Here is a 27,051-nt window from a genome sequence, read left to right on the forward strand (position 1 = left end):
CAGAAGATATTACTCTTTTACCTTTTGAAAACTTTATCAAAAGGTCCATTGTTGTTTCTCTTGCCGTCTGACATGTAGCCCCATCTTCTTGAAACCACGAATATTGCAAAAATTCTAAATTTGCAATAAATTGCGTTACAATTTCTCGGTAGAGGTCAGCATTAAGAGAACCCACCGCGTTGATCTAGTGGTGAACGGGTCTTCGTAAATCACCTGATTAGGAAGTCGAAAGTTCCAGCGTTCATGTCCTAGTAAAGACAGTTATTTTTACACGGATTTGAATACTAGATCGCGAATACCGGTGTTCTTTGGTGGTCGGGTTTATTTACCACAATTAACCATTAATGGTCGACCTGGGACTGTACAAGACTACACTTCACTTACACTCATCCATATCATCCTCTGAAGTAATACCTAACGGTAATTCTCGGAGGCTAAACAGGATAAAGGAAGGTCAGCATTAAGAATGTTTTTAAATACGGAGCCAATTATTCTTCGCCTGGAAACTGCACACCACACACCAGTTTTCTGTGAGTGTAGAGGACGTGAACGGATGATGTGAAGGTTGTTGGAGCTCCAGCAGCGAATATTCTGACTATTAATGTAACAATTAAAATGAAACCAAACCTCATCTGAAAAAACTCAATACTTTAATGCTCCCCCGTACAAATTGATTAAACCACTGGCACTAGTATAACTCAGCGGGTGTAATTCATGTGATACATGAGTTCGGTATGGATTTAAGTTAAGTAGCAGGGTAGTTTCAAAGGGGCTATACAATATTCCTTTTTGTCGGGCAAGTTTAAAAAACTTACCCAAACATCTTCCAGTGTTTCGTCATAAAGTACAGAACGTTTCCGGCTATGTCTCTGATCCCAAATAGAATCAGTCCCTTTTTTACTTCTTTATCGAACGATGAAATGAACATTTATTTGGTAAATTCTTACCCGATAACTGCAGTTGAAAGGTTTATTGGCACAAAACAACAGATTTAGTAGTTAAATAATTTTCCACAATAAAAAAATCCTTTCTTCCGTGTTCAAACAATTTCTTCTTAATAAAAAACACAGATAAAAAAATAACTAACTGTTCACAAGAAGTAAATAGAAAATTATGTTAGCCGATTATAAAACAACAGTAGGTACTGCTGCCAACCTCTTCATCCAAAATTATTGTATTATCTTTTCTAAAAAGTATTTTGCTTGAGTTGAGTTTTAAAACAGATACCCAGATAATTAAAAAAAAAAAAAAAAACATATTAATTTTCGTGATATTTTTAATTACTAATAGCATTCAAACCTTAATTTTGCGCAGATTCCAGGAATCGAAATTAAAAAATAAACGTAAAACTATTATTTTTTAGTTATTAGTACCTTATTATTATTATTATTATTTTTTAATTTATATTATTTCACATTTTGGTTTAATTCTAGAATGAATAGGCAGTCAAATAACGAATCTATTAAAAAAAAAATCCAATTTGTTAGAAAAAAATTTTCATCTTGATAAAAATAAACGAAAGAAAGGGAGAGAAAACGATTTGAAGACAACTACGGAGCATAAGCTAAGGATATTTATTTAGAAATCGAAAATAAACATTTACGCTCAATTATACAATTTATTTTCTTCAATTTTTACATGAAAATAATTTTGAATATCAGAATTAAATCAGACTTCGAATTGTATTTTAATGCTAAATACAATCCAATAAATATTATTAAATGATCAGAAAAAAAATCCTCAAATTTGTGTAAAAATTATAATTAAATTAACTGGAGAAAATTTACAAACCCGATGATCAGAACTTGTATCAAATATAAAGAATAAACAAAATTTCTCCATTTTGTAAAAGAGATAGGAAAATACAAAATAATACATTACCCACGGGTCTTTTACTGAACTTATTCGTTACTTTGAATTCGATAAAACATAGTCACTAATTTTACTTACCTGTCTATCGATATAGCTTAGAAGGGGGATATAGCTTATTGTAATCGATCCGATTTGGGCATATGCGCTTTTCACCGGATGTTGACGTTTTGACACCTAAGGAACCCAAAAAAACGGATGGAGATTTACCGAATGTTCGTATGTAAGTGTGTATGTTTGGCGTCTCACACCTTATATCCCCAGAACTATTTGAGCGATTTTGACCAAACATGATCAGATTACTTTTGCATCTATACAGGGCATTGATTCCATTAAATTTTCAACTTAAAAGGTCAAGGGGGTGAGGCTGTAGAGCAAAATCACCCTCAGCATCTCGAGATTTCGTCTAATTCTTATTTTCTTACGTACATTTATTAACAATTAAAAAATGTTTGCAAAAAATTATTTTTTTTCAAAATCGCTTCCCCACCACAAAAAAAGGCTCTAAATAAACTAGTGGCTAAGTGGGTATACAGAGTTAATAGAAACCCCCGAAACCACAAGGAGCAGTAGTGTAGCACTGCCGTACAGCTGTACAAAAAATATATTTAAATAAAATTATAAATATTTTAAATTGTGTGTTTAAGTCGTGCATCAGAAGAACGCTGCGTGACGGGAAAGTCCTACAACTGTGTTGTCACCTTTTTTTATTATTATTTAGGTCATAAATTTTTCAGCGTAAATAAAAATAATCAGAATTGTACCCAAACATGTCTACAGTATATGGTGCAAATGTAATTAGGAATATTTTAATCATCCGGTCACCTCACTAAAATCAGGGGAAAAAAATTATTCTGAAACTAAATTGGCACAGAATATTCTTTAAATTTATTCTATCATATGGAAAAAAAATTATTCCTTACAATTTTATCTAGATATCTATATAATTAAACAAACGGATCGATACCAGTTTATGACGGCAGTCATAACTAGTTTATGTCTATGACGGCATGGATGAAGTCCTACGCAAGAACTACCGCGAGAAAATAAACAAGAACAAAACGAAAGTAATGAATTGTAGTAGAAATAACAAAGATGAACCACTGAATGTAAAAATAGGAAGAGAAAAGATTGACGAAGTAGGAGCGATATAAAATGCCGAATAGCACAGGCGAAACGAGCCTTCTGTTAGAAATATAATTTGTTTACATCAAAAATTAATTTAAATGTAAGGAAATTGTTGAAAGTATATGTTTGGAACGTAGCTTTATATGGAAGTGAAACTTAGACGATCGAAGTATCTGAGAAGAAAAGATTAGAAGCTTTTGAAATGCGGTGCTATAGGAGAATGTTAAAAATCAGATGTGTGGATAAAGTGACAAATGAAGAGGTATTGCGGCAAATAGATGAAGAAAGAAACATTTGGAAAAATATAGTTAAAAGAAGAGACAGACTTATAGGCCACATATTAAGGCATCCTGGAATAGTCGCTTTACTATTGGAGGGACAGGTAGAAGGAAAAAATTGTGCAGGCGGGCAACGTTTGGAATATGTAAAACAAATTATTAGGGATGTAGGATGTAAGGGGGAACACCGAAATGAAACGACTAGCATAGGGAAACTTGGAGAGCTGCATCAAACCAGTCAAATGACTGAAGACAACAAAAAAGTTTATGATGTTAATTCAAAACAATTTACATTTTACAAAAAGAATTTATATTTTAACGAAGAGATTATATTACTTATACGATTACAGTAATGTTATTCAAAAACAAATCCTGAAAAAAAAATCATTTTTTGTAAAATTACTTTACATAAATATCCCCCTTCGAGAAGAAATTTCAGCGAAATTTAAATAAAATGTTAATTGATAAAAACACATGGTATATCGTGAAACAGTATCTGAATGTCATTGAAAAATATTAAAAAAAGTGTGTGAGAAAATATAAATAAGCATGCGAAATATTGCATTAAATCCTGACATTAACTCAGCAGTTATATAGCGTTAACTAGTATCATATTACAACTGTTCTATTAACATAGGATGAGAAAAACATCTTGAATAGCATATTTATTACAATATTGCAAAAATACGAGCGTAATGTATTTTTAATTTTCTATTAAGTGAAGACAAATACGTTATGACGTATTCATTATAAGTAACAAGATAAATTTGTTGTTTTACAATATTTGTTGTTTTTTAGAATTACTTATTAAGTGTTGTTTTCAATGAAAGTAATTATGTTCATTAAACAGGCGGATTTTACAATTTATAAAAAATTGTGAACTAGTACTAAAAAGAACATATCAGTCAAATCTCGATGAGCAACGATCAAACCTAATTAAAGGAAATATCAAAAGCTTAATAAGAATATAAATCCTTTATATTTTCAGATAATTAAAAAAATAAATTTCCCTTTCCTGCTTATATCATAAGAATACCGAAAAAGTACTGCGGACTCACTGATTCAGAATAGCGTATAAAAATAAACATGTACCGACTGCCTCCCTCTAACACTTTTTTCATTTTCAGTAAAAATTGGTGAATATTTTTACTGGAATATATGCGATTCAACGATAACGACAAACGGGAAACCGCATAACTCCTCATTTTTCCTAATAAACTTTTCCTTACATGAATGATTTTTATTCATGAAACTTTTTCACTAGTGTCACGTATCGGGAAGTCACCATTATGGTGACATTTATAAATTATACATTATATTTTACCGTTTCTTAGATTCGTACACCGTTGAGATATTTTTTTAAAACTTATTCAATTTATTGAAAATAAACTCAAAAATCTTCTAACAATACAGTTGAACTTTTATTTAGTTTATTTTTTTATTTTTAAATATTTTAAATTATGTAAATTTAAACTAATAAAGGTGTCTACATAGAACGAGCAATTAATGATGTTAAAGAACAATTTAGATTCGGAGTAACAGTACAAGGTGAAAAGATAAAGATGCTACGATTTGCTGATGATATAGTAATTCTAACCGAGAGTAAAAAGGATTTAGAAGAAACAATGAACGGCATAGATGAAGTCCTACGCAAGAACTATCGCATGAAAATAAACAAGAACAAAACAAAAGTAATGAAATGTAGTAGAAATAACAAAGATGGACCGCTGAATGTGAAAGTAGGAGGAGAAAAGATTATGGAGGTAGAAGAATTTTGTTATTTGGGGAGTAAAATTACTAAAGATGGACGAAGCAGGAGCGATATAAAATGCCGAATAGCACAAGCTAAACGAGCCTTCAGTAAGAAATATAATTTGTTTACATCAAAAATTAATTTAAATGTCAGGAAAAGATTTTTGAAAGTGTATGTTTGGAGTGTCGCTTTATATGGAAGTGAAACTTGGACAATCGGAGTATCTGAGAAGAAAAGATTAGAAGCTTTTGAAATGCGGTGCTATAGGAGAATGTTAAAAATCAGACGGGTGGATAAAGTGACAAATGAAGAGGTGTTCCGGCAAACAGATGAAGAAAGAAGCATTTGGAAAAATATAGCTAAAAGAAGAGACAGACTTATAGGCCACATATTAAGGCATCCTCGAATAGTCGCTTTAATATTGGAGGGACAGACAGAAGGAAAGTTTGGAATGTGTAAAACAAATTGTTAGGAATGTAGGATGTAGGGGGTATACTGAAATGAAACGACTAGTACTAGATAGGGAATCTTGGCCAGCTGCATCAAACCAGTCAAATGACTGAAGACAAAAAAAAACCTAAAAAAATTTGTAACAATTCTTTTTTCTTTATAAAAGATCTCGTACCCATCACGATGGTTAATTACTTTATAATTTTGCAATTAAACCGACCAAAAAATTGGAGCAAAATTTGATTCTAAACAATAAAAGATTATATGCTCTATACAAAAAACTTGAAACTCAATATTTAATAATCTCTTTTTTTTAACTGGTTTTTTTTTTTTTTTTTTTTTTTAAATTTAAAATACAGGAATAATTTTCTCAAAGTATAAACATACATTCAAGTATATAAATTTCTTTACAATTTACTACAATTTTTTTTCTAATTTAAGAGAGAATATTAATCAAATTTTTAGGTTTTATTTTACAGTCATTAGAAAGATCGTAGAATTTCTGGATAAGTATAAAGCAGCGTTTCTCAACCTGGGGTCGCGAAATTAATTTACAAATTAACACGTACACAAATAATGTAAATACCAAGAGCTTCATAATGACAGCATGAACTTTGTCATTAATGTATTTATAAAGAGTTTTTATCAGGTCCTAGTAAATTGACATTCAGGTCGTTTAAACATATCAACTAAGTAAGCCAACGGGATCATATAGTAAAAACAATGAAACGACGGTTGTTTATTTGGAAAAACGTTATTAATTCAAGTAATTCTAATATCCGGATTAACACTTCCCCTGCGATAACCCGACTTTTGTATGGAAAGAACGGATTTTTTTTCTTTTCGCCACATTTCATGGCGTAGTTTACCAAACAGGCTATTCTGTAACGATCGAAAAAAAAACAGTTTTTACTAAGAATTTGTTTGAGATTTACCGGAATATTTTTTTGTGATAAGAGCACGTATGTGAAGGAAGCAGTACGACCATTCCGTCATTGACATGACAAACTTTTACAATTTTTTCAGAAACGCACTGTTCTTTCCTGTTATCTCATCTGCACCATCGCTACATACTGCGATACATTTTGTCCAATCTATGTTAAATTTTTTATAGCTTTATAAAAAACATCAAAAGGGAATGTCCTGTTGGATGCCCAGGTATTGATTTGCAAAACAACATATTTTGTTTGATCGATCTGTTCCCATCGCATTTTTATCTCACAAAACATAAGAACTGAGAAATGTTTGTTGCATCTGTTGGTAGAAAGAATCATGGGATTGAATACGATTCACTTGTTAAATTAGCTGAACGCGAACATCGGCAACCACATGAACGATTCGACTTGATACTGTCGTTAGAAAGCGGAATTTATTTCAATTTTTTTTCCTTTTCCACGTCTATTAAAACACTGATCGTATCAATTTCAGCGGGCGATAAAAGGGTTTCTGCGATTGTATTGAGTTTGACTCGTAGTGCTACGAGTTAAGATGCTTCAAGTGTTGATTTACAGATAGAAGCTTCTTGATTTCTCAAAGTATGCTATTTTCTTTCGATAAATTCTAAGGGTTTGCTTTTATGATCAGGATGTTTAGTCTAAATTGTCGAAATAATTTTCAAGGCTTCATGCTTTTATCGGAGAAGACATGAAAGAAAACAACGCACTTTGACTTTCCATCCGATGAGGTAAAACCGTAACTTAAATAACTGTCATTCTAACTGTTAGCTTATATTTTTACCAATCGATTTACTGGATGCAGGCGGCTCACTTCATTTTTTTCATATATTTATCCAATTTGCACAAGAATCTAGTTGAAAAAAAAAACAAAACGGTTACACCATTTCATCGCACACTAAAAAACTGAAACCTCAATTATTATTATTGTCAATGAAAGTACGATTTTAAAAACTTAAACAAAGGCACCAGACGCACGCTTCGCAATAGAAACTAAACTGACGCTCAGAAATCCCTTACGCTTCTTTTATACTGCTAACAGCTCAACGTGTTCAAACGTATCATATGCATATTCGAATATGACGCGTTCACAGCGAATTTTAACAAAGCAGACCATACTACAAGGAGCACGTACATACCAGTTGGAACCTGTTTATACACTAATACATGCATGTTCATAAAATTCGCTATCAACACAGCTAAATAGTTTTAACTAGTTTACGTTGGGTTTTGCGGTTGGATGGTAGGAAAATATTCATTACAAATGTTTTTTTTACTTTTTTGGGGCAGTGGAGCTTTCTTTCTTTTTCCTATTTAGCCTCCGGTAATTAACTTTCAGATAATACTTCAGAGGATGATATGTATGAATGTAAATGAAGTGTAGTCTTGTACAGTCTCAGTTCGACTATTCCTGAGATGTGTGGTTAATTGAAACCCGACCACCAAAGAACACCGGTATCCACGATCTAGTATTCAAATTCGTATAAAAATAACTGACTTTACTAGGACTTGAATGCTGGAACTCCCGACTTCCAAATCGGCTGATTAGGGAAGACGCGTTCACCACCAGACCAACCCGGTGGGTCACGTTTAGAAACCTGCAAAATAAAAAAGGCTTTCTGTTCAGCACCATCATCTTTGCTAGTATCGCTACCAGTTGGATTTAATCTACGGCCACGTGAGCCTCTAAAACTATCCTTTATATTCTTTCGTTTTCATCCTTAAATCAGCACTGTACACGTCATCCAATAGATATTATAACACATTAAAACCCCGATATTCTCTTTTCGAGCATCCGGTATTTGAAAAAAGCCTTTCTAACATATCATGCTATTTAATTGGACTCTTTTTAAGAATCTAAATAATACTTGTGTAAAACTACCAATAAAAAAAAAAAAAAATCTTAACAACTTCATTATTGTACTAGGTTTATTTTTCTTTCGAAATATAAAATTTTTAAAAATACTATCCCTCAGTATATAAATGGTTAGGAAAAACGTTTTTTTTTATTTGTAATAAAAAAATCATAACGAAATTTAAACTAAACAACTGGGAATAATTTTACAGGAAATAATTACTTTTAATAAGAATGTCTTCTTAAATATAATAATTATAATGAAGATTATATTAATATTTCTTAAAACCATATCTCTATAAATTTTAAAGAAAATGTTTGACACAGCCGTGTTAATGGAAGAAGCCGAATAAAATTTTATTATTTACAACTGACCTAATATGATAACGACTAGAAATTTATGTAAATTTTAGACAATATGATATTCAAGGATAAAGTAGAGAATAATTTTTTACGATTATATTGTATATATATATATATATATATATATATATATATATATATAATTCAGTAACAAAAAGGTCACTGAACCCAACATACAATTTCAATACAAAAGTCACGCTTTTTTCTTATAATGTTTTTATACTTAACCGTTATTCTTTTATAACAAAATACAATAATATCATATACGAAAAAGCAAAGTAACAACAATTTTCTTCACACACGATCACATCACACGCACTAACTCATTGTGCGTAAAACTATATATATATATATATATATATATATATATATATATATATATATATATATATATATATTAAATAGAATACGGGCGCTGCATGAGAAAACAGACAGAGAAGAATGTAATATACAGGTCAAATAAACAAAAGAATAAATACAGAGTGTGTCACGAAGTTCCAGCGGGATTTTCATAACCCATTCTACTCGTGAAAATAATTTAAAAAGTTCATATATTATTTCCTAAAATGCTTCGTTTTCGAGTTACGGCTAATGAAAAATTTCATTCGGATTTCAGATAATTAAAATTAAAATGAGTGATGAATTATGGTTTTTGACCTAAAAAATCGAATAAAATATGTCCCAGAACCGTATTGACAGTAGTTTTTGAGAAATCTGGGGGGAAAACTAATACATTGGAATAAAAAACCATGTTTTTTTATGTTTGACGTATAATAACTCTGTTAAATAGGTAATAAACACACAAAATGTTTAAAGAAAACTTGTACAGAATTTAATTCTGAACAAAATAAATAGTATAAGATAGAAGAATAAAATAAAGAAAAGTTAGAAAAATTCTAATTTTATTTAGAAAAAGTACATTACTACATTTGTAAGAAAATACTTACAGGGCGTTTTATAATGTTCTTAGGAGTTACAAAAATTCAGTAAAAAAAAAAGTATTTCACTAACCAAAATGAAAGTTGTGCGAGGTGAAGCAGGGACTCAAACAGTTTTTGTTAAAATCTATAAATGTTGAAAATGTGCTCCTCTGGTGACAGGGCACACCTAAACACGAAAGTCTAGCTCTTGCCAAACTCGTTCTAACATGTCATTTACGATAGAGTTGATCGCATCGATTATGCGATCCTTTAGCTCAGCGAATCGTGCGGCATCGGTGGATAAACACCTTACCTTTCACATAACCCCCAGAGAAAGAAATCACATGGCGTGAGGTCTGGTGATCTTGGTGGTCACAGCATAATGTGTTGGTCTTCTTCAGACGCACGCCCCATCCAGCGCCGAGGTAATATTGTGTTAAGGTACTGTCGAACCTCGTTATGAAAACGGACAGGACAACCATTTTGCTGGAAAATGAAGTCGTTGAGTAGCCGAGGCGTAAACCATAATTGTAACATATCCAGGTATATCATGCCGGTTACTGTCGTTTCGATAAAAAACAACGGCCCGTACACTGCCTCACGAGAGATCGCACAAAAAAGTTTACTTTCCCGAATACGAGAATCCCGAATGCGTTCCGCATAAGCGTGTGGGTTTTCAGTTCCCCAAACTCGCACGTTATGATAGTTTACTTTGCCGCTAATATGTAAAGTAGCTTCATCGCTGAAAATTATCTTGTTTAGAAAACCTTAATCTAATGACATCTTTTCCTGTAACTGTAAACAAAAAGCCTACGTGTTTTATCTCCATCAGAAAGACGCCGGATTAATTGAAGACGGTACGGTTTGCATAATAAACGTTTACGGAGAACTCTCCACACTGTTGTTTTCGGAATTCCTAATTCTCTGCCTGCAGCCGCAGTCGATATTGACGGGCTGCGAATGAAACTTGCACGCACACGTTCGACAATGACTTCTAAGGTTGATGGACGACCGGTTGATTTTCGCTTGCACAAGCGACCGGTTTCACTGAATTGTTTTGTTTATACCGTGCACGAATTGAATTGTCACTTGGTGGCTCCTTATGAAATTTCAACCGAAACAAACGCCGCGTAGAAATGACTGACTTTGACAAGTGAAATTCTAACACACAAAACGACTTCTCGCTTCCCGTGGCAGCCATTTTCTCTACTGTCGACGTTTAGCGAGCAAATGGTTTACTAACTGCTTAGTATATGTGGAAAAAACTCTTTGAAGTACTCTTTCGTACAGTACTTCTTTTATTCTTATGAGTGAAATAGTTTTTTGTTAATGAATTTTCGAAACTCCGAAGAACATTATGAAACGCCCTGTATTTAATTAAACAAAAACAAATTGTTTTTTGGCAATATCAAAAAATCGTAAAAACAAAATTTATTGTTAAAAATAAAAAGACTGAAAATTACGTAGAATAATTTCATAAATATAGCGTTGTATTGGACAGATCATTCGTAGATGGTACGAATATTAGGAGTAGTGAATCTGTTTTCCGAAGATTGAGCAATTTTGTATACGCTTAAATTTAATGAACCAAATAAGGCTAATAAATTTATCAAATTGTATCCAACTTAAAACTGCTTCCACACAAGATTATTATATACGTGTAAGAAATGATGTAGGAAAAAATCTCAATACGTTTCCTTAAATACCACAATTGATAGCTTTAATCAATGAAGCGCGCGGAAGCCCGACAAACTTTTAATTAAATATTTATTTTTTACAGCTCGAAAGAGAAAATGAGTTTATTATAATCTTATTTTATCTTACGTATGACAAGGAGAGACTGAAAATATTCACAAATAATCCCAGGAAAAGATACTTAGATTACCTTTTCAACGTCAAAACCGAATTAAAAAAACACCGTCTTTTCAACACTTTTATTTATTTATCGATTCCAAACTTTAAGATAAAAAAGAAAAACAAATAAAACGTAGTTTTAAAAGTTAAAATAAAAACAAATTCGTTTATATTTTATTTAAATTGATTGGAGTAAAACGTATAAAAAAAATGTATCTAACGTGCAGACGCTACGATAAAGACTAGAAGTAGCGGGTGGTTCGTGTAAGGAGTGGAGCGAGAACATCACGTTGGTGGGTTGGCGATGGAAACTTCCCTTTATCTTCCATCTCCGTCGCACGACTAAAATAAATAACAGATACTACTTTGAAATGTGAAATTCTATGAAAAATCCGTTACGCAAACTGCAAGAAATTAACAGTAAAATTTAATTTCAGAAGACCTCTGTCAGAAACACACAAAAATGATATATCAAAGTTCGCTCGGTTAATAAATTAATTCTATACTTATAACTTAATTTAGGGGAAATTATGTATTAAAAATTTAATCAAAGAATATACATTCAAGAAGGCGCGTTAATTTCAAAGATAGATAAACAATTTAACCCTTTAGTTTTTCCAGAACACAGTAACACATAGACAAATTTACGATACGCGAAAACGGTGTATATAAATAAATACGGTTTAATATATACGTTCTTTTATAAGTAATATTAAATATACCTTAGTAATAAATGTGACTCGATTACCCCCGACCGTGTAAGTAATGAAATCTGCCAGACCAGACAGTAGCAATAATAATAGTAATAACAACAGCAGTAGTGGCATTACAGCCGCTGAACTAACGTAACTGATGTTGCAGGCGGCAATCTCTTTCGCCGTTGTAATAACGAGCAACGGTAGCGCACCTCACTCTAACCTTCCGCGTGTTCATCATACGTATATACGGACACACACGCACATATGTGGAACATCCCCTTCACCTATTAAATTACCACCACCCAAATACATATATTTTCCCTTCTGTTAGACCTTAGAACTCAATTAATTATAATAATATACATTAAACTATCCCTGCCTCTTCCCATTTATTTTATATATACACACACACGCGCGCGCACCCACTACAACACACACAAAATTATATTCACCAATAAAAAAAAAACTCAGTAAGTGCCAGGAAACCGTAAAAAAAATAAACATAATTTTCATATCACGTTCCTTTATCTCGTTTGAAAGCGATTTAAGTAATATTTTTTTAACCGACCGATTTAGCTGAAATATCACAGCACCTAAACCAAATATAACAAACAAATCTTGAAATATCATAATATCCAGGTTAAAATTCAGCTTTTTCAAAATAAGATTTCACTTTTCATTATCATCAATATTAACATCGAGGATTAGATTCCACAATTTGTATAATAGAGCCATCAGGTAACGGCAAAAAGGAATAATAAGGCTCTTTTATCAGACGGAACGCGATGAACAAAAGCTGCCGGTCAATCAAATGTTTTACGAATACGAAAAACGTCCCGATCAAAGAAACATAATCCTCATATTTAAAGGTCGTTCAATAATAATTAAAAAGACCAAAGGCAACAGCGACAAACTATTTGGTACAACGCGATAATTTTATCACGCACTACATGCAATACTTGAACAGTCTCTAAAGGAAAATTTGCGTAAATTATCATCGCACACCGGAATATCGTATAGGAATATACAAAAGGCCATAAAGAAATTAGGTCTGCATGTAACAACTGCATTACGTACAGGAATTGAAACGCCCCAGACACTATTAAAATAATAAGGTACTACCAGGGATTTATCCACCGGGTGGAAAGTAATGGGACGGACGTACTGGATAATCTGTTTTTTAATGATGAGACGTATTTTCACCTTAGCGGTTACATCAACAGATATTGGTCAATACAAAACGCACACATCTGACATGAATCACCGCTGCACACGCAGAAGGAAGGTTTAGTGTGAGATTACTCGAAGACGAATAGTGGCCCCGATTTTTTTTTTTTTTTTTACCAAACCCTTGACAGTCCAGCACACCAGGAAGTACGCAATTTGTAGCTCTTCTCTAGCCTCTCCCTTTTTTGTTTAGCCTAAGTTGCTACTATAAGGTATTACTTCAGAGCATGATATGTATAAACGTAAATGAAATGCAGTCTTGTACAGTTTCAGGTCGACCGTTCCTGAGATGTGTGGGTAATTGAAACCCAACCACCAAAGAACACCGGTACCTGCGTTCTAGTATTCAAATCCGTATAAAGTAACTGCTTTTACTAGGATTTGAACCTTAGAACTCTCGACTTCGAAATAAGCTGATCTGCGATGACGAATTTACCACTAGTCTAGCCCGGTAAGGTCTTCTCTATTCCGGTGAACTCTATTGTTACATGGAATAAGATGGGAGAATGTGCCGTACATCCGAAAACACCGTGGAATTTTTGGAAGAAATATTTGGTGATCGCATGATCTCAAAAGATCTGTGGTCTCCTTCTCGTCACCAGACTTCTCTCTCTGTGATTTTTGGAAAGGACTATATCGAATAAACCCACGTACTCTGCAAGACATTACTGAGCAAGTCATTACTGCAGAGATGAATTCCATTAGTTCGATGTCCTATGATACGGTCTTACGAGAATTTACTAGACCGACAATTTGTTATACGCGTAGGGGAAACAATCTCCTCCACCAGAGACACAGCCGTTGCAATCTCCCAAGGAGCAGTGCTTTCGCCGTTATTGTACACGGCGTACGTCAACGATATGCCGCTGTCGGAAGGAGTCAAAACAGTTCTATACGCAGACGACACGGCATATTATTATGAATCCGGAAGTGTAGATTACGCGATCGAGAGACTCCAAAGGCAATTGGATCTAGTAGAGCCGTGGCTCGATATGTGGAGAATCAAGGTCAACGGTGAAAAATCGGTGGCAGTGATGTTTACATACAAGACACGTGCTTCCGCCAGGCAGCTAGAAATCTCAGGAGAAAAAAATTCCCTTTGGGAAAACCGTGAAGTACCTGGTAGTAGTCCTGTATAAACGGCTTACTTTAGGAGAACATGTTAAATATGTGACCCAAAGGGGCAAAGGCCGTCAGGGTGTCACTATACCCAGTACTGAACAGTGCCAGTCCATATCCACTGGCGATCAAACTGCGCATTTTTCGGCTATACGTCCTACCGATTTTAACATATGCTTATCCGGCATGGGGAGCTTTGTTGAACTCCACGCTTCAAAAGAAATTAGAAGCCGTCCAAAACATAGCGTTGCGGACGATATTTGGAGCACCGTGGTTCGTCAGAAACGTCACTCTTCGCTACGATGTGGGACTACACACCGTATCCGCGGTGGGGGTGGCGCAGGCACACAGACTGTTCGGGAGAGCGGCCGTGTGCGGATACGGCCATCTCCGGGGCATCCGCCGAAAGGGCCGTACTCCACAGCGTATAAGAAAACGGCCTCATGCCGAATTAAACGAACCACCGTGAAGAGGCGGTACAAGAGTCAAAAAATGACAAACCAGGCTTAGGAACCTCTGTATCGTGATACCTATAAACGGAAACCGCGCGAAAATTCCGGCCGCGAAGGTGACGGTTTTCACAATTAAATTTTATTAAAACTATAAAAAACCTAGACAACACCCCACGCCGTCCCACGAGGAGACCACAATTTAATTCAGTCAACACGTGTGACTCCCTCCGGAGAAGGTAGCGCATTGCTCCCTACAAATAATTAGGTCCCCGGTAGGCGTATTCCTGCTAGCCCATAAGGTGCTGGTACCGAAAGGACTTCAGCGGTTGACTGAAGGGGAATCACGCCGGGTGTACTAGGCTCAAAAGCTTAGTCTCCCACGGTCAAACCCAGTAAATAAATTTCACGCTGGTCCATACGGATAGGAACGCAAATTACCAAATCCGTCGATAAATAAAACTTATAACAGTCACTAAATAACCCATGAAACCCGCCCGATAATAGAAAGATACAGCAGCAAGGGACATTGTCAGGCTCTGCGATCTGTAGGGAGAAATTCTTGCGTTCCGTTCCGTTCCATGTCCTATGAAGGGTGTCAAGAAATTTGGTGTTAAAGGTTCGGATCTACCTTTAGGAAAATGGTAGACATTTTCAACACTTGCTGTAAGACATGAATCAAATCAAATGTAACTATCTCTGTATTACAGTATATAATATCATGATGTGTACGATAAAATGTCGCACTGTAGAATAAACTGAAACTATCTGACGAACAATTTGGCATCATTGACATAGAAGATATCAGTTGTTACAAGAGAACTTCCTCCATTAGTATAACTTCTTTTGACTATTTCAAAATGTCGGCACAACCGGTAACGTATACCGCGGAAGATAGCGTACTGCGATAAGGTTTTTAGTTTCTGAAGGTGTATAACCGGCCGAAATTCGCTCGCGGATGTTAAAAAAGTGTATTAACTGTGAAAATCTGTTTAAGTAGATCCGAAAACCTTAAATTTGGCAGAACATGTGTCATCGATTTTCGCAGTGACTAGTGGAAGTGGAAAATCGCCTAAATTCACGAGGATACTTAACAAAATTTTAAAAATTGCTAAACGTTATACTTCATGATAAACTGAATTACCGCAAACCATGTCAAGGTGGACACAATATATATATATATATATATATATATATATATATATAGAAAAGATTTTGGGGGAGAAATTCCGAAAGAGTACCACGACATCAATTCTCTGATAAGTTCCTTAATTTAATATTACCTGTAGTATAAACGATAAAATTACGTAATAATTAAAATATAAAACCCACAATGAAAATAAGCGTGCGAAGCCGTTAAAAATTGGCTATAGAAAATACTTAATAAAAACGATTTTTTTTAGTTTCAAAAGGATAATCTAGCAAATATGACAACGAACAGTACAGATGTAAGAAAAACAAAGAAGTTTTGATACAAAGAACTTTCAATGCAAGAGAACAATTTCTGTGCAAAAATTTTTAAACGATGATAATTAAGAGAAAAAGTGAGAAAAATTAAGAAAATTAAGCTTACTGCATTTTCTTTAAAAAGTCTACACTTTTCTTATTATATAGAAAAAACATTTCTTGTTATATATTATTCTTCATTTTTCTTATTACATAGAAGGAAGAAATTATTTCATTGAAATGCAAATGAGCAGTATTAATAGGATGTGCCGCGCTAAGCATTTTTAATGAGTTTATAATAGAGCAGAGAGTTTGTTTACATCATTTCCAAACATAGGAAGAATGGAATTTATTTTTAGTTTCGTTTCTACACATGTAATACCCCATTTTATTATACGTAATGTTGTATTCCCCATACTCTTTGTTATTTTGAAACCTACATAAATCTTTCAGAATGACATTTTTGGGATAGTTACATAATGTTTCATAAACAAAAAGGGATTTTTAGATGAGAATATAAAGTTATATTACCTGATTTTTTTGATTTTTTTATTTAATATATTATTTTCATTTATTATAAAAATTAAATGATATTTATTAGCTAAACTAAAATTCCGGATTTTTTGTTTTGTTTTCAGTCATTTGACTGGTTTAAAGCAGCTCTCCAAGATTCCCTATCTAGTGCTAGTCGTTTCATTTCAGTAAACCCTCTACATCCTACATCCCTAACAATTTGTTTTACATATTCCAAACGTGGCCTGCCTACACAATTTTTACCTTCTACCTGTCCTTCCAATATTAAAGCGACTCTTCCAGGATGCCTTAGTATGTGGCCTATAAGTCTTTCTCTTCTTTTAACTATATCTTTCCAAATGCTTCTTTCTTCATCTATTTGCCGCAATACCTCTTCATTTGTCACTTTATCCACCCATCTGATTTTTAACATTCTTCTATAGCACCGCATTTCAAAAGCTTCTAATCTTTTCTTCTCAGATACTCCGATCGTCCAAATTTCACTTCCATATAAAGCGACACTCCAAACATACACTTTCAAAAATCTTTTCCTGACATATAAATTAATTTTTGATGTAAACAAATTATATTTCTTACTGAAGGCTCGTTTCGCTTGTGCTATTCGGCATTTTATATCGCTCGTGTTTCGTCCATCTTTAGTAATTCTACTTCCCAAATAACAAAATTCTTCTACCTCCATAATCTTTTCACTATTTTTACATTCAGTGTTCCATCTTCGTTATTTCTACTACATTTCATTACTTTCGTTTTGTTCTTGTTTATTTTCACGCGGTAGTTCTTACGTAGTACTTCATCCATGCCGTTCATTGTTTCTTCTAAATCTTTTTTACTTTCAGCTGAATTACTATATCATCAGCAAATCTTAGCATCTTTATCTTTTCACATTGTACTGTTACTAATTGTTCTTCTGTCTCTGTATTTGAACCCTATTTTTTTTTAAAATGGTGAACATTTTATCCCAGTCTACGTTATCGAATGCCTTTTCTAGGTCTATAAATGCCAAGTATGTTGGTTTGTTAAAAAAGAAAAATTATGGTGCGATTTTTGGCTAGATTACGTTATTTTCCTCTTTGTTTTAATATTTACGGTAGTGTAGCTAGCGGGAAAGAAACAAGTTCATTCAAATTAACTAAATGCTCACCGGGCTGTTAACTCGTCGTCTCAAATCAGTTGTTTACCAGATGATTTTCATGCGGTAGTTCTATCGTAGAACTTCATCCATGCCGTTCAGAGTTAAACTAAAATTCCGGAATAAAACTCATTTAAAAATGAGTAAATAATTCAATTTTGAAGTTTTTCATACATCTGTGGGATTTAACACGCAAAAAAAACTTTGATATAACAAAAATAATGATTAACATTAAATAGAAATATTAATTTAAAAAAATATAAAACATACCTGATTCGGTTGAACGTCTAACTGTTGCATAAGGGCGATGGCTGATGGAATAGTATTGGTCCCAAGAGGTCTCTTCATATTACGAAATTTATTTCAGAAAAATATAGATTTCTACACTCTACAATTTAATCGATTAACACGAACTAGAAACTACAGTCACTTCTCTTATATAATAGACTAAAGTAATATAAAATAATATATTTATAATTAAAAATACATAAAGTATTTTTTAAATTTTTTATCTTAATTGATTATCTGAAACTTCTACAAAAATGCTCGTGTAATGCGGCGTTTCTTCCTATTAGTAATGTAATACACCTTTAGCATGGGCACTGTCACCTACCTGTACAAACAAACAAACAAAACAAAGGGAACATTAATCAATAAATATATAAAATACTTAGAAATTCAATTAGAATTGAACATCAGAAGGAGGAACCAGTTTTTCTAAGCCATAGGAGTTTTGTACGTAGGTACGCAGCAGGAAACAAAGAATCCGCGGTATGTAACTTTGATAAAACAGCTGATAGTAGATTATACAACGAGCCTGTAATGATAGCCAATAATGCACAACGGGAAGTATGGTACGATACAAGCCTTGGCGACCGTCGTAACTTACTTTGCAAAAGTGCATTAATAGCTATTATAGAGAGTTAAATACCGCATTTTTTGTACGGCTGAGAAAATATTGGGATTATTGATTGAAATCAATGACAGAATACACTGTTTCACGAAGCGCTCCGGGGATTATCATAAATTATACTGCTAGTGAAAATAATGGAAAAAGTTCATACAAAACATATGTCCTAAAATGCTTCGTTTGCGAATTACGGTTTGTAAAAAATTTCGCTCGGATTTCAGCTACCCAGATGAAATGAGGTCGTACTGAAATTTTTAGGCCATTAATTAAGAGGCAGAATTAGTGGTTTCTTATAATTTTGATGTAAAAAATCCAATAAAATAATAAATTTACCCCGGTAAAATGAGGTTGTAAAATGCTTCGTTGGCGAGTTACGGCTACTGAAATTTTCGCTCGTTTTTCAGCTACTGAAATTTTTACGATGTTTCTTAGGGGCAAAATGAGTGAATTATTATTGCTTTTGAATTGAAAAATCGAATAAAATTGATTCCAGAACCGTATCTACAGTAGTAAAACTAATAAATTGGGATAAAAAAATCCTGTTTGACGCACAATAAATTTTGTAAATGGTTAATAAACACGAAAAACTTTTAAAATAAAACTTGTAAACTGTTTAATTTTGAAGAAAATGAAGTTAAGATAAGTTGAATAAAATAAAGAAAATTTACGAATCGAATTTTATTTAGAAACACTACAATAAACAAAATTATTTTTTTGGTGATGTGAAAAATTTGTAAAAATAAAATTTACTGTTAAAAATTGCCGTTAAAAAATAAAAGTAAATCTGTTAATCACACAACAATTGTAAAATAAAAATTACTTAGATAATACGAGGGATATCTCTAAAATAAAGACCGCTGGGAAATTTCTGTCTTTAAGGTTGGCGAACCTGTGTCGTTTATGGCCACGCTAGTAATCTACACACTGCATTGTTGTCTGTAAGTTGTCGCGTTGTAGTATCTTTGATTACGACTGAGTTATTACGTTATAAAATTAATAGGAAATTCGATGTTGCCGCCGACTGTGAAATACGTTTTTAAAACCATCAAAACGTTAAGTCGTCTGAAATTCATAGGCTGTTGGCTGCTGTGTACGGTGATAATTTAATGAATGAAAAAAAACGTCCCATAGGTTTAGAAATAACAGAATTAATGTGCATGATGAAGAGCGTTCGGGGAGGCCCTCGGTAATCACACAGGACTTGTTGAAGCGCGTCGATGATCATCGATTTCCGATCTGGCCCTTCATTTTCCCGATGTTTCAAAAGCTGTTATTGGTCGCATTGTTCATGACCATTTAGGCTGCAAAACGGTTTGTGCACGTTGGGTGCCGCACGTCTTAACGGAACATCAACAAAAAAAAAAATGCGAATGGGATCTGCTTTGGAATTTTTGATGCGCTACATAGAAAAAGGTGATGAGTTCCTTAATTTAATCGTTAACGGCGATGAATCGTGGATTTTGTATTACACGCCAGAGGGAAAACGGCAGTCAAGTGAATGGCTTCATCCTCGATCACCAACCAGACCGACAAAGGTCAAGCCATAGCCGTTTGGACGCAAACTGACGGCCAGAGTCTTTTGGGATCGGTAAAACATACTGTTGAATGATTTCATGCCAAGTGGAACGACTATAAACACTGAAAGCCTATTGCGAAACTTTATGCAAGTTACGGCCATCCAAAATGACGGTGAGCGGCTGACTGACGGTGTCGTCCTGCTGCACGATAATGCACATTCATATGTTGCGGGTGATTTACTGAGAACATTTAGGTGGGGAAGTTTACGATCACCCACCGTATAGTCCGGACGTAGCTCCTTCTGATTACCATTTGGTTGGAAAATTGAAAGAATCTTTGGGAAGTAATTTGCGGGTGATAATGAACTTAAAATGCTATTGTTAATAAATGGCTAAATGGACTGGCGGCAGAAGATTACGAGGGTATATCGAAACTGGTGTATCGCTACGATAAATGTTTTAATTCATATGGCGATTATATACAGAATTAGTATAAGGTAAGTAGTTTAAGAGAAATAAAAAATATTTATTAAGTTTTCAGAATATTATTTTTTTACAATGAAACGGTCTTTACTTTAGAGATAACCTCTCGTAAGTTTTTATAAATGACAAAGACAATAAATTACTATTTCAAAGTTGGGAATAAAATAACAACAGTTAATAATAATGTGCAATATTTTATAAGTGTTTAAATCATTCTGTAAGGTACATTAAATATATAGGGTACTGTGAACTCTGCTGTCGTTAGGGAAGGTTTCTCAGCGTTCAAGTCCTAGTAAAGGCAGTTTTACTTTTATACAGGTTTGAATACTAGATCGTGGATATCGGTGTTCTTTGGTGGTTGGGTTTCAATTAACCACACATCTCAGGAATGTGTCGAACTGAGACTGTACAAGACTACACTTTATTTACACTCATATATATCATCTTCATTCATCCTCTGAAGTAATATCTGAAAGATAATTACCGGAGGTTAAACAGGACAAAGAAAAAAGGATTTGAATACTAGATCGTGGATATCGGTGTTCTTTGGTGGTTGGGTTTCAATTAACCACACATCTCAGGATCGATCGACCTGAGACTGTACAAGACTACACTTCATTTACACTCATACATATCATCCACATTCATCCTTTGAAGTAAATACCTTTTCTTTTTTCTGTTTAGCCTCCGGTAACTACCTTTCAGATAATACTTCAGAGAATGAATGAGGATTATATGTATGCGTGTAAATGAAATGTATGTAGTCTTGTACAGTCTCAGTTCGACCGTTCCTGAGATGTGTGGTTAATTGAAACCCAACCGCCAAAGAACACCGGTATCCACGATCTAGTATTCAAATCCGTGTTAAAATAACTGACTTTACTAGGACTTGAACGCTGGAACTCGACTTCCAAATCAGCTGATTTGGGAAGACGCGTTCACCACTAGACCAACCCGGTGGGTTTGAAGTAAATACCTGAACGGTAATTCCCAGAGGCTAAACAAGAAAAAGGAAGGGAAGATTTCTGCGAATTTAGTTTGAACGGGAACGGTTTGTCGCTGAAGTAATGCCGTACTTACTTACGACAGAGGCGTACGCTGATATGATATTCATTTCCGGATGTATGCAATAATAATGATACAGCTGCTGTAATATTACTGTAGAAAAACAATTTTTTTTTTGTTAAAAAATAATCAGAAGTCCATCATTTCTATGTTTCTAGAATTTATTTGTCGAAATAGATCAACCCGGAGTGAAATCTTTGACTGATACGTAAGGACAATAACTTTATAAGTGACATAACGGGTAATATCAAACGTAGCAGTTCGTTTATCTCGGCGTGCCGTTATACTTCTAGATTTCTCTACCCGAATGAATACTGATAAAAAGACAGAACACTCAAATTGTTTAATTTAATTAAGAAAGCGTATACTTGTACACAATTTCGAGGACTGGATTGTTAAAAAAATCTTTTTATAAAAATATTTTTTAAATCTTAATTTTTTGGATCTCGTAATAAGGTAATATTGTTTTACCATTACCTTTAGGATACTTAGGACACTTTTGGATATTTTCGGACGAGAAAAAAGCAACATAAAAAATTAACTAGAAATATAACTCCAGTTTAGAAAAAGGCATAAAAGTGGTATGTCTTCTACAATTTATTTCAGAAAATTAGTCTTAAATTCATAAAAAAAAGGTGATTTTAATATTTAATATTCCGGTAGGTATCCTTAATCTGTCGGAGTTTATTATCGACGGTAGTCGTCCAGTCACTTTGCCACCTTGCTCCCAGTGATTGCTTTATACGATTGATAAAATCAAGGGTAGTAACTCGGGTGGTGAAAGGAGGCTGAATACACGCTTCCTTGGCAGCAGAATCTGCCCTTTCGTTACCTAGAATTCCAACGTGGCTAGGGACCCAGCAAAAACCTACCTCCCTGTTGCGTGTATCTAACTCATTTTATCATAAATGTCAATGACGACAAGATGCCGGGAATAAAGGTTTTCCAACGCCTGGAGAGCACTGTACGAGTCACTGCAAATAAGAATGCTCCTATATTTAGGGCCAACGATACTTAGAGCCCTATCCACAGCGAGTAGTTCCGCGGTGAACACACTCGTAACACCGGGTAGGCCAAACATATAAGTCTGTTCATCGATAACAAAAGCACAACCAACGTTACCGTCATGTTTTCACCCGTCAGTGTATATCACCACGCCCGGGTTCGACTTGGCGAGGAGAAACTGAAACATCTGCCGGAAAACAATAGGTGGCGTTGAACGTTAATCGTACGTCGTAAGATCAAACGTAAAATTTACATGGTTTATTCTCCACGGGGGATTCGACCACGGACATGATGGAAAGAACGAAAGAGTGTCAACATTCATACGCTGCAGCAGACGTCGTATACGGACACCCACAGGCGCAGTACAACGTGGACGGTCCTCATACTTCCTCAAATTAGGATTCTTAAGAACCGGGTCAAAACCTGGGTGATTCGGCTGTCTGCTGAGACGGGCAAAATAAGATAACAAAAGCTGGTTTCGTCTAACCTAAAGTGATGGCTCGCCACTGTCTACAAGTAAGCTTGCGATAGGGCTCGATCTAAACGCACTTGTAGCAAGCCGAAGAAAACCACGATGCACACCGTCCAGCATTTTAAGTACGGTTTGACGAGCTGAAGAATAGGCGACACAACCATAATCCAAACGGGAACGAACAAGTGAGTAATAAAAACGTAACATACATGACCGATCGGCCCCCCGGTTGGTGTTACTAAGGACCCGCATCATATCTAAAAGTTTGAAACATTTTGTCCTCAATTCATTTATATGTTTGATCCAGATAAGACGGCTATCAAAAAGGAAACCTAGAAACTTAACGTAAGGAGAGACAGCAATAAGCTGTCTGCCCAAAAAACCCACGGATTAGAAGGGTTCCGTAGCCGAGAAAAGACTACACATTTCGTTTTGTCGATAGTGTTTTAATAGAATAAAACTATAACAGGATTAAATCGATAATATTTTTTTTTTGTGTTCAGTCATTTGACTGGTTTGATGCAGTTCTCCAAGATTCCCTATCTAGTCCTAGTTTTTTCATTTCAGTATACCCTCTACAACCTACATCCCTAACAATTTGTTTTACATATTCCAAACGTGGCCTGCCTACACAATTTTTTCCTTCTACCTGTCCTACCAATATTAAAGCGACTATTCCAGGATGCCTTAGTATGTGACCTATAAGTCTGTCTCTTCTTTTAACTATATTTTTCCAAACGCTTCTTTCTTCATCTATTTGCCGCAATACCTCTTTATTTGTCACTTTATCCACCCGTCTGATTTTTAACATTCTTCTATAGCACCGCATTTTAAAAGCTTCTAATCTTTTCTTCTCAGATACTCCGATCGTCCAAGTTTCACTTCCATATAAAGCGACACTCCAAACATACACTTTCAAAATTCTTTTCCTGACATTTAAATTAATTTTTGATGTAAACAAATTATATTTATTACTGGAGGCTCGTTTCGCTTGTGCTATTCGGCATTTTATATCGCTCCTGCTTCGCCCATCTTTAGTAATTCTACTTCCCAAATAACAAAATTCTTCTACCTCCGTAATCTTTTCTCCTCCTATTTTCACATTCAGTGGTCCATCTTTGTTATTTCTACTAGATTTCATTACTTTTGTTTTGTTCTTGTTTATTTTCATGCGATAGTTCTTCCGTAGGACTTTATCTATGCCTATGTTCATCTATATTCTTTTAAATCCTTTTTACTCTCGGCTAAAATTACTATATCATCAGCAAATCGTAGCATCTTTATCTTTTCACCTTGTACTGTTACTCCGAATCTAAATTGTTCTTTAACATCATTAACTGCTAGTTTCATGTAAAGATTAAAAAGTAACGGAGACAGGGAACATCCTTGTCGGACTCCCTTTCTTATTACGGCTTCTTTCTTATGTTCTTCAATTGTTACTGTTGCTGTTTGGTTCCTGTACATGTTAGCAATTGTTCTTCTATCTCTGTATTTGAACCCTAATTTTTTTTAAATGCTGGACATTTTATTCCAGTCTACGTTATCGAATGCCTTTTCTAGGTCTATAAACACCAAGTATGTCGGTTTGTTTTTCTTTAATCTTCCTTCTACTATTAATCTGAGGCCTAAAATTGCTTCCCTTGCCCTATACTTTTCCTGAAACCAAATTGGTCTTCTCCTAACACTTCCTCCACTCTCCTCTCAATTCTTCTGTATAGAATTCTAGTTAAGATTTTTGATGCAGGACTAGTTAAACTAATTGTTCTGTATTCTTCACATTTATCTGCCCCTGCTTTCTTTGGTATCATTACTATAACACTTTTTTTGAAGTCTGACGGAAATTCCCCTTTTTCATAAATATTACATACCAGTTTGCATAATCTATCAATCGCTTCCTCACCTGCACTGCGCAGTAATTCTACAGGTATTCCGTCTATTCCAGGAGCCTTTCTGCTATTTAAATCTTTTAATGCTCTCTTAAATTCAGATCTCAGTATTGTTTCTCCCATTTCATCCTCCTCAACTTCCTCTTCTTCCTCTATAACACCGTTTTCTAATTCATTTCCTCCGTATAACTCTTCAATATATTCCACCCATCTATCGACTTTACCTTACGTATTATATATTCGTGTACCATCTTTGTTTAACACATTATTAGATTTTAATTTATGCACCCCAAAACGATATTATTTTAATAACACAATTTTAGAGGAAGAAAAACACCTGGTTGGTTTAAATATTAAAAAAAAAGTATTTCGTAATATGATAATTGACAGAAATTATTAGATACGTTAACGTTCGGACGAACGAAAAAAATCCAAATCAGTTTGGTTTTACTTTTAAAAATCATCTAATAGCGTGAAAAAATTCTGATTTATAAAAAAATCATTAAAAAAATTACATTAAGAAAAATTAAAGTTTTTTAAATAAAATCAGGAAACTATCGGCATTCCGCTTAAATGAAGATTCTACCTCTTTGCTTAAAACTGTTAGCCGATTTATAAACAGAGCGTTAGATAATAATTTAGAGATCTAAATAAAAAATAACAAATAAGGCGAGAGAGATAAAGAACGAAGTAAACAATCGCAGAGGAAGAAAGAAAAATTTATTTGATCTACAGAAGGATTTATTAAATTTTAATCAAAATAAAATTTCTATTCATAAATATTAAAATTTATTACTAATAATATCATTTTCATTTAAGTTTAACTGCAATAGAAAATAATTTCAAAGAGATCTTCGGTTTAAACATTTTACGCTCCCCCGAAAAAAAATTACGACCGTAATAAAAGATATAATATTTTATTATTTTTATGAATTAAAAATCATTACAAAAAAATAGTACAAATATAAAAATAAAAATAAATAAGGTAAAAGAGTTACAACTAACAATACAAAAAAATATTAGTCGAAAGAGAAAGAATGAGACCGTGGAGTGGAAGAGGAATGGAGAGAGAGAGATGATGTAATATTAGGGCTGAATCGTACAAAGCCACTAGATGCTCGTTTGTAGTACTTCGCGTGACCTGCTTAGGGTTAACATTTGAATTTATGACACTATGTTCTTATGCCATCATCCAAACCCCCTACCCGACTACTACTGCAAAAGATTGCCCCTATACGCGCAACCCTCCTTCTTTCTATTACGAACAACGTACAATCTAAAACGTGCCTAATCACTTTTTCTACTCCTTGTAACTACAAACATACGTGAACAACAACAAAACTAAAATAAAAGTAGAAACAAGCAGTTGATGGTATATTTTCTGTTCTTAACAAACCATAATCTTTTTTATCCGACGTAAAAATAAAGCAGTCTAACGGTATTACTAGCGGCCGACCTCGTTTTAATAATGTACAAATGCGAAAACTTTGATTACATTTGAAGGTGTTACATGTGTACAATGGATAAAAATGTTTCAATTTTTAATAATGTGCCTAAATTTTGTTCTAATAAAATAAATAATATAATGTAATTATATCAATTTAAAACAAAAGATAAATATTAAAAAGAACGACAGTCAAAATAAAACATTGCTTTTTAATATAGGATAAATTATTAAAATAAGGTAA

General features: G+C 34.0%; 1 protein-coding gene across 2 annotated transcripts in view; it reads right to left on the minus strand.

Moving 5' to 3' along the window:
- The window catches only part of heph (polypyrimidine tract-binding protein 1 heph), a 974,461-nt gene that overhangs the window by 736,999 nt on the left and 210,411 nt on the right, over nucleotides 1-27,051 (minus strand). For both annotated transcript variants that reach the window (XM_075379895.1, XM_075379893.1), the window contains exon 2: nucleotides 18,296-18,638. In XM_075379895.1, coding sequence (XP_075236010.1) covers nucleotides 18,296-18,373 — 78 coding nt within the window. In that variant the 5' untranslated portion in view covers nucleotides 18,374-18,638. The remainder of the gene's footprint in view (nucleotides 1-18,295; nucleotides 18,639-27,051) is intronic.

Source organism: Lycorma delicatula, chromosome 12, assembly GCF_047948215.1.
Source record: "Lycorma delicatula isolate Av1 chromosome 12, ASM4794821v1, whole genome shotgun sequence".
NCBI classification, from domain to species: domain Eukaryota; kingdom Metazoa; phylum Arthropoda; class Insecta; order Hemiptera; family Fulgoridae; genus Lycorma; species Lycorma delicatula.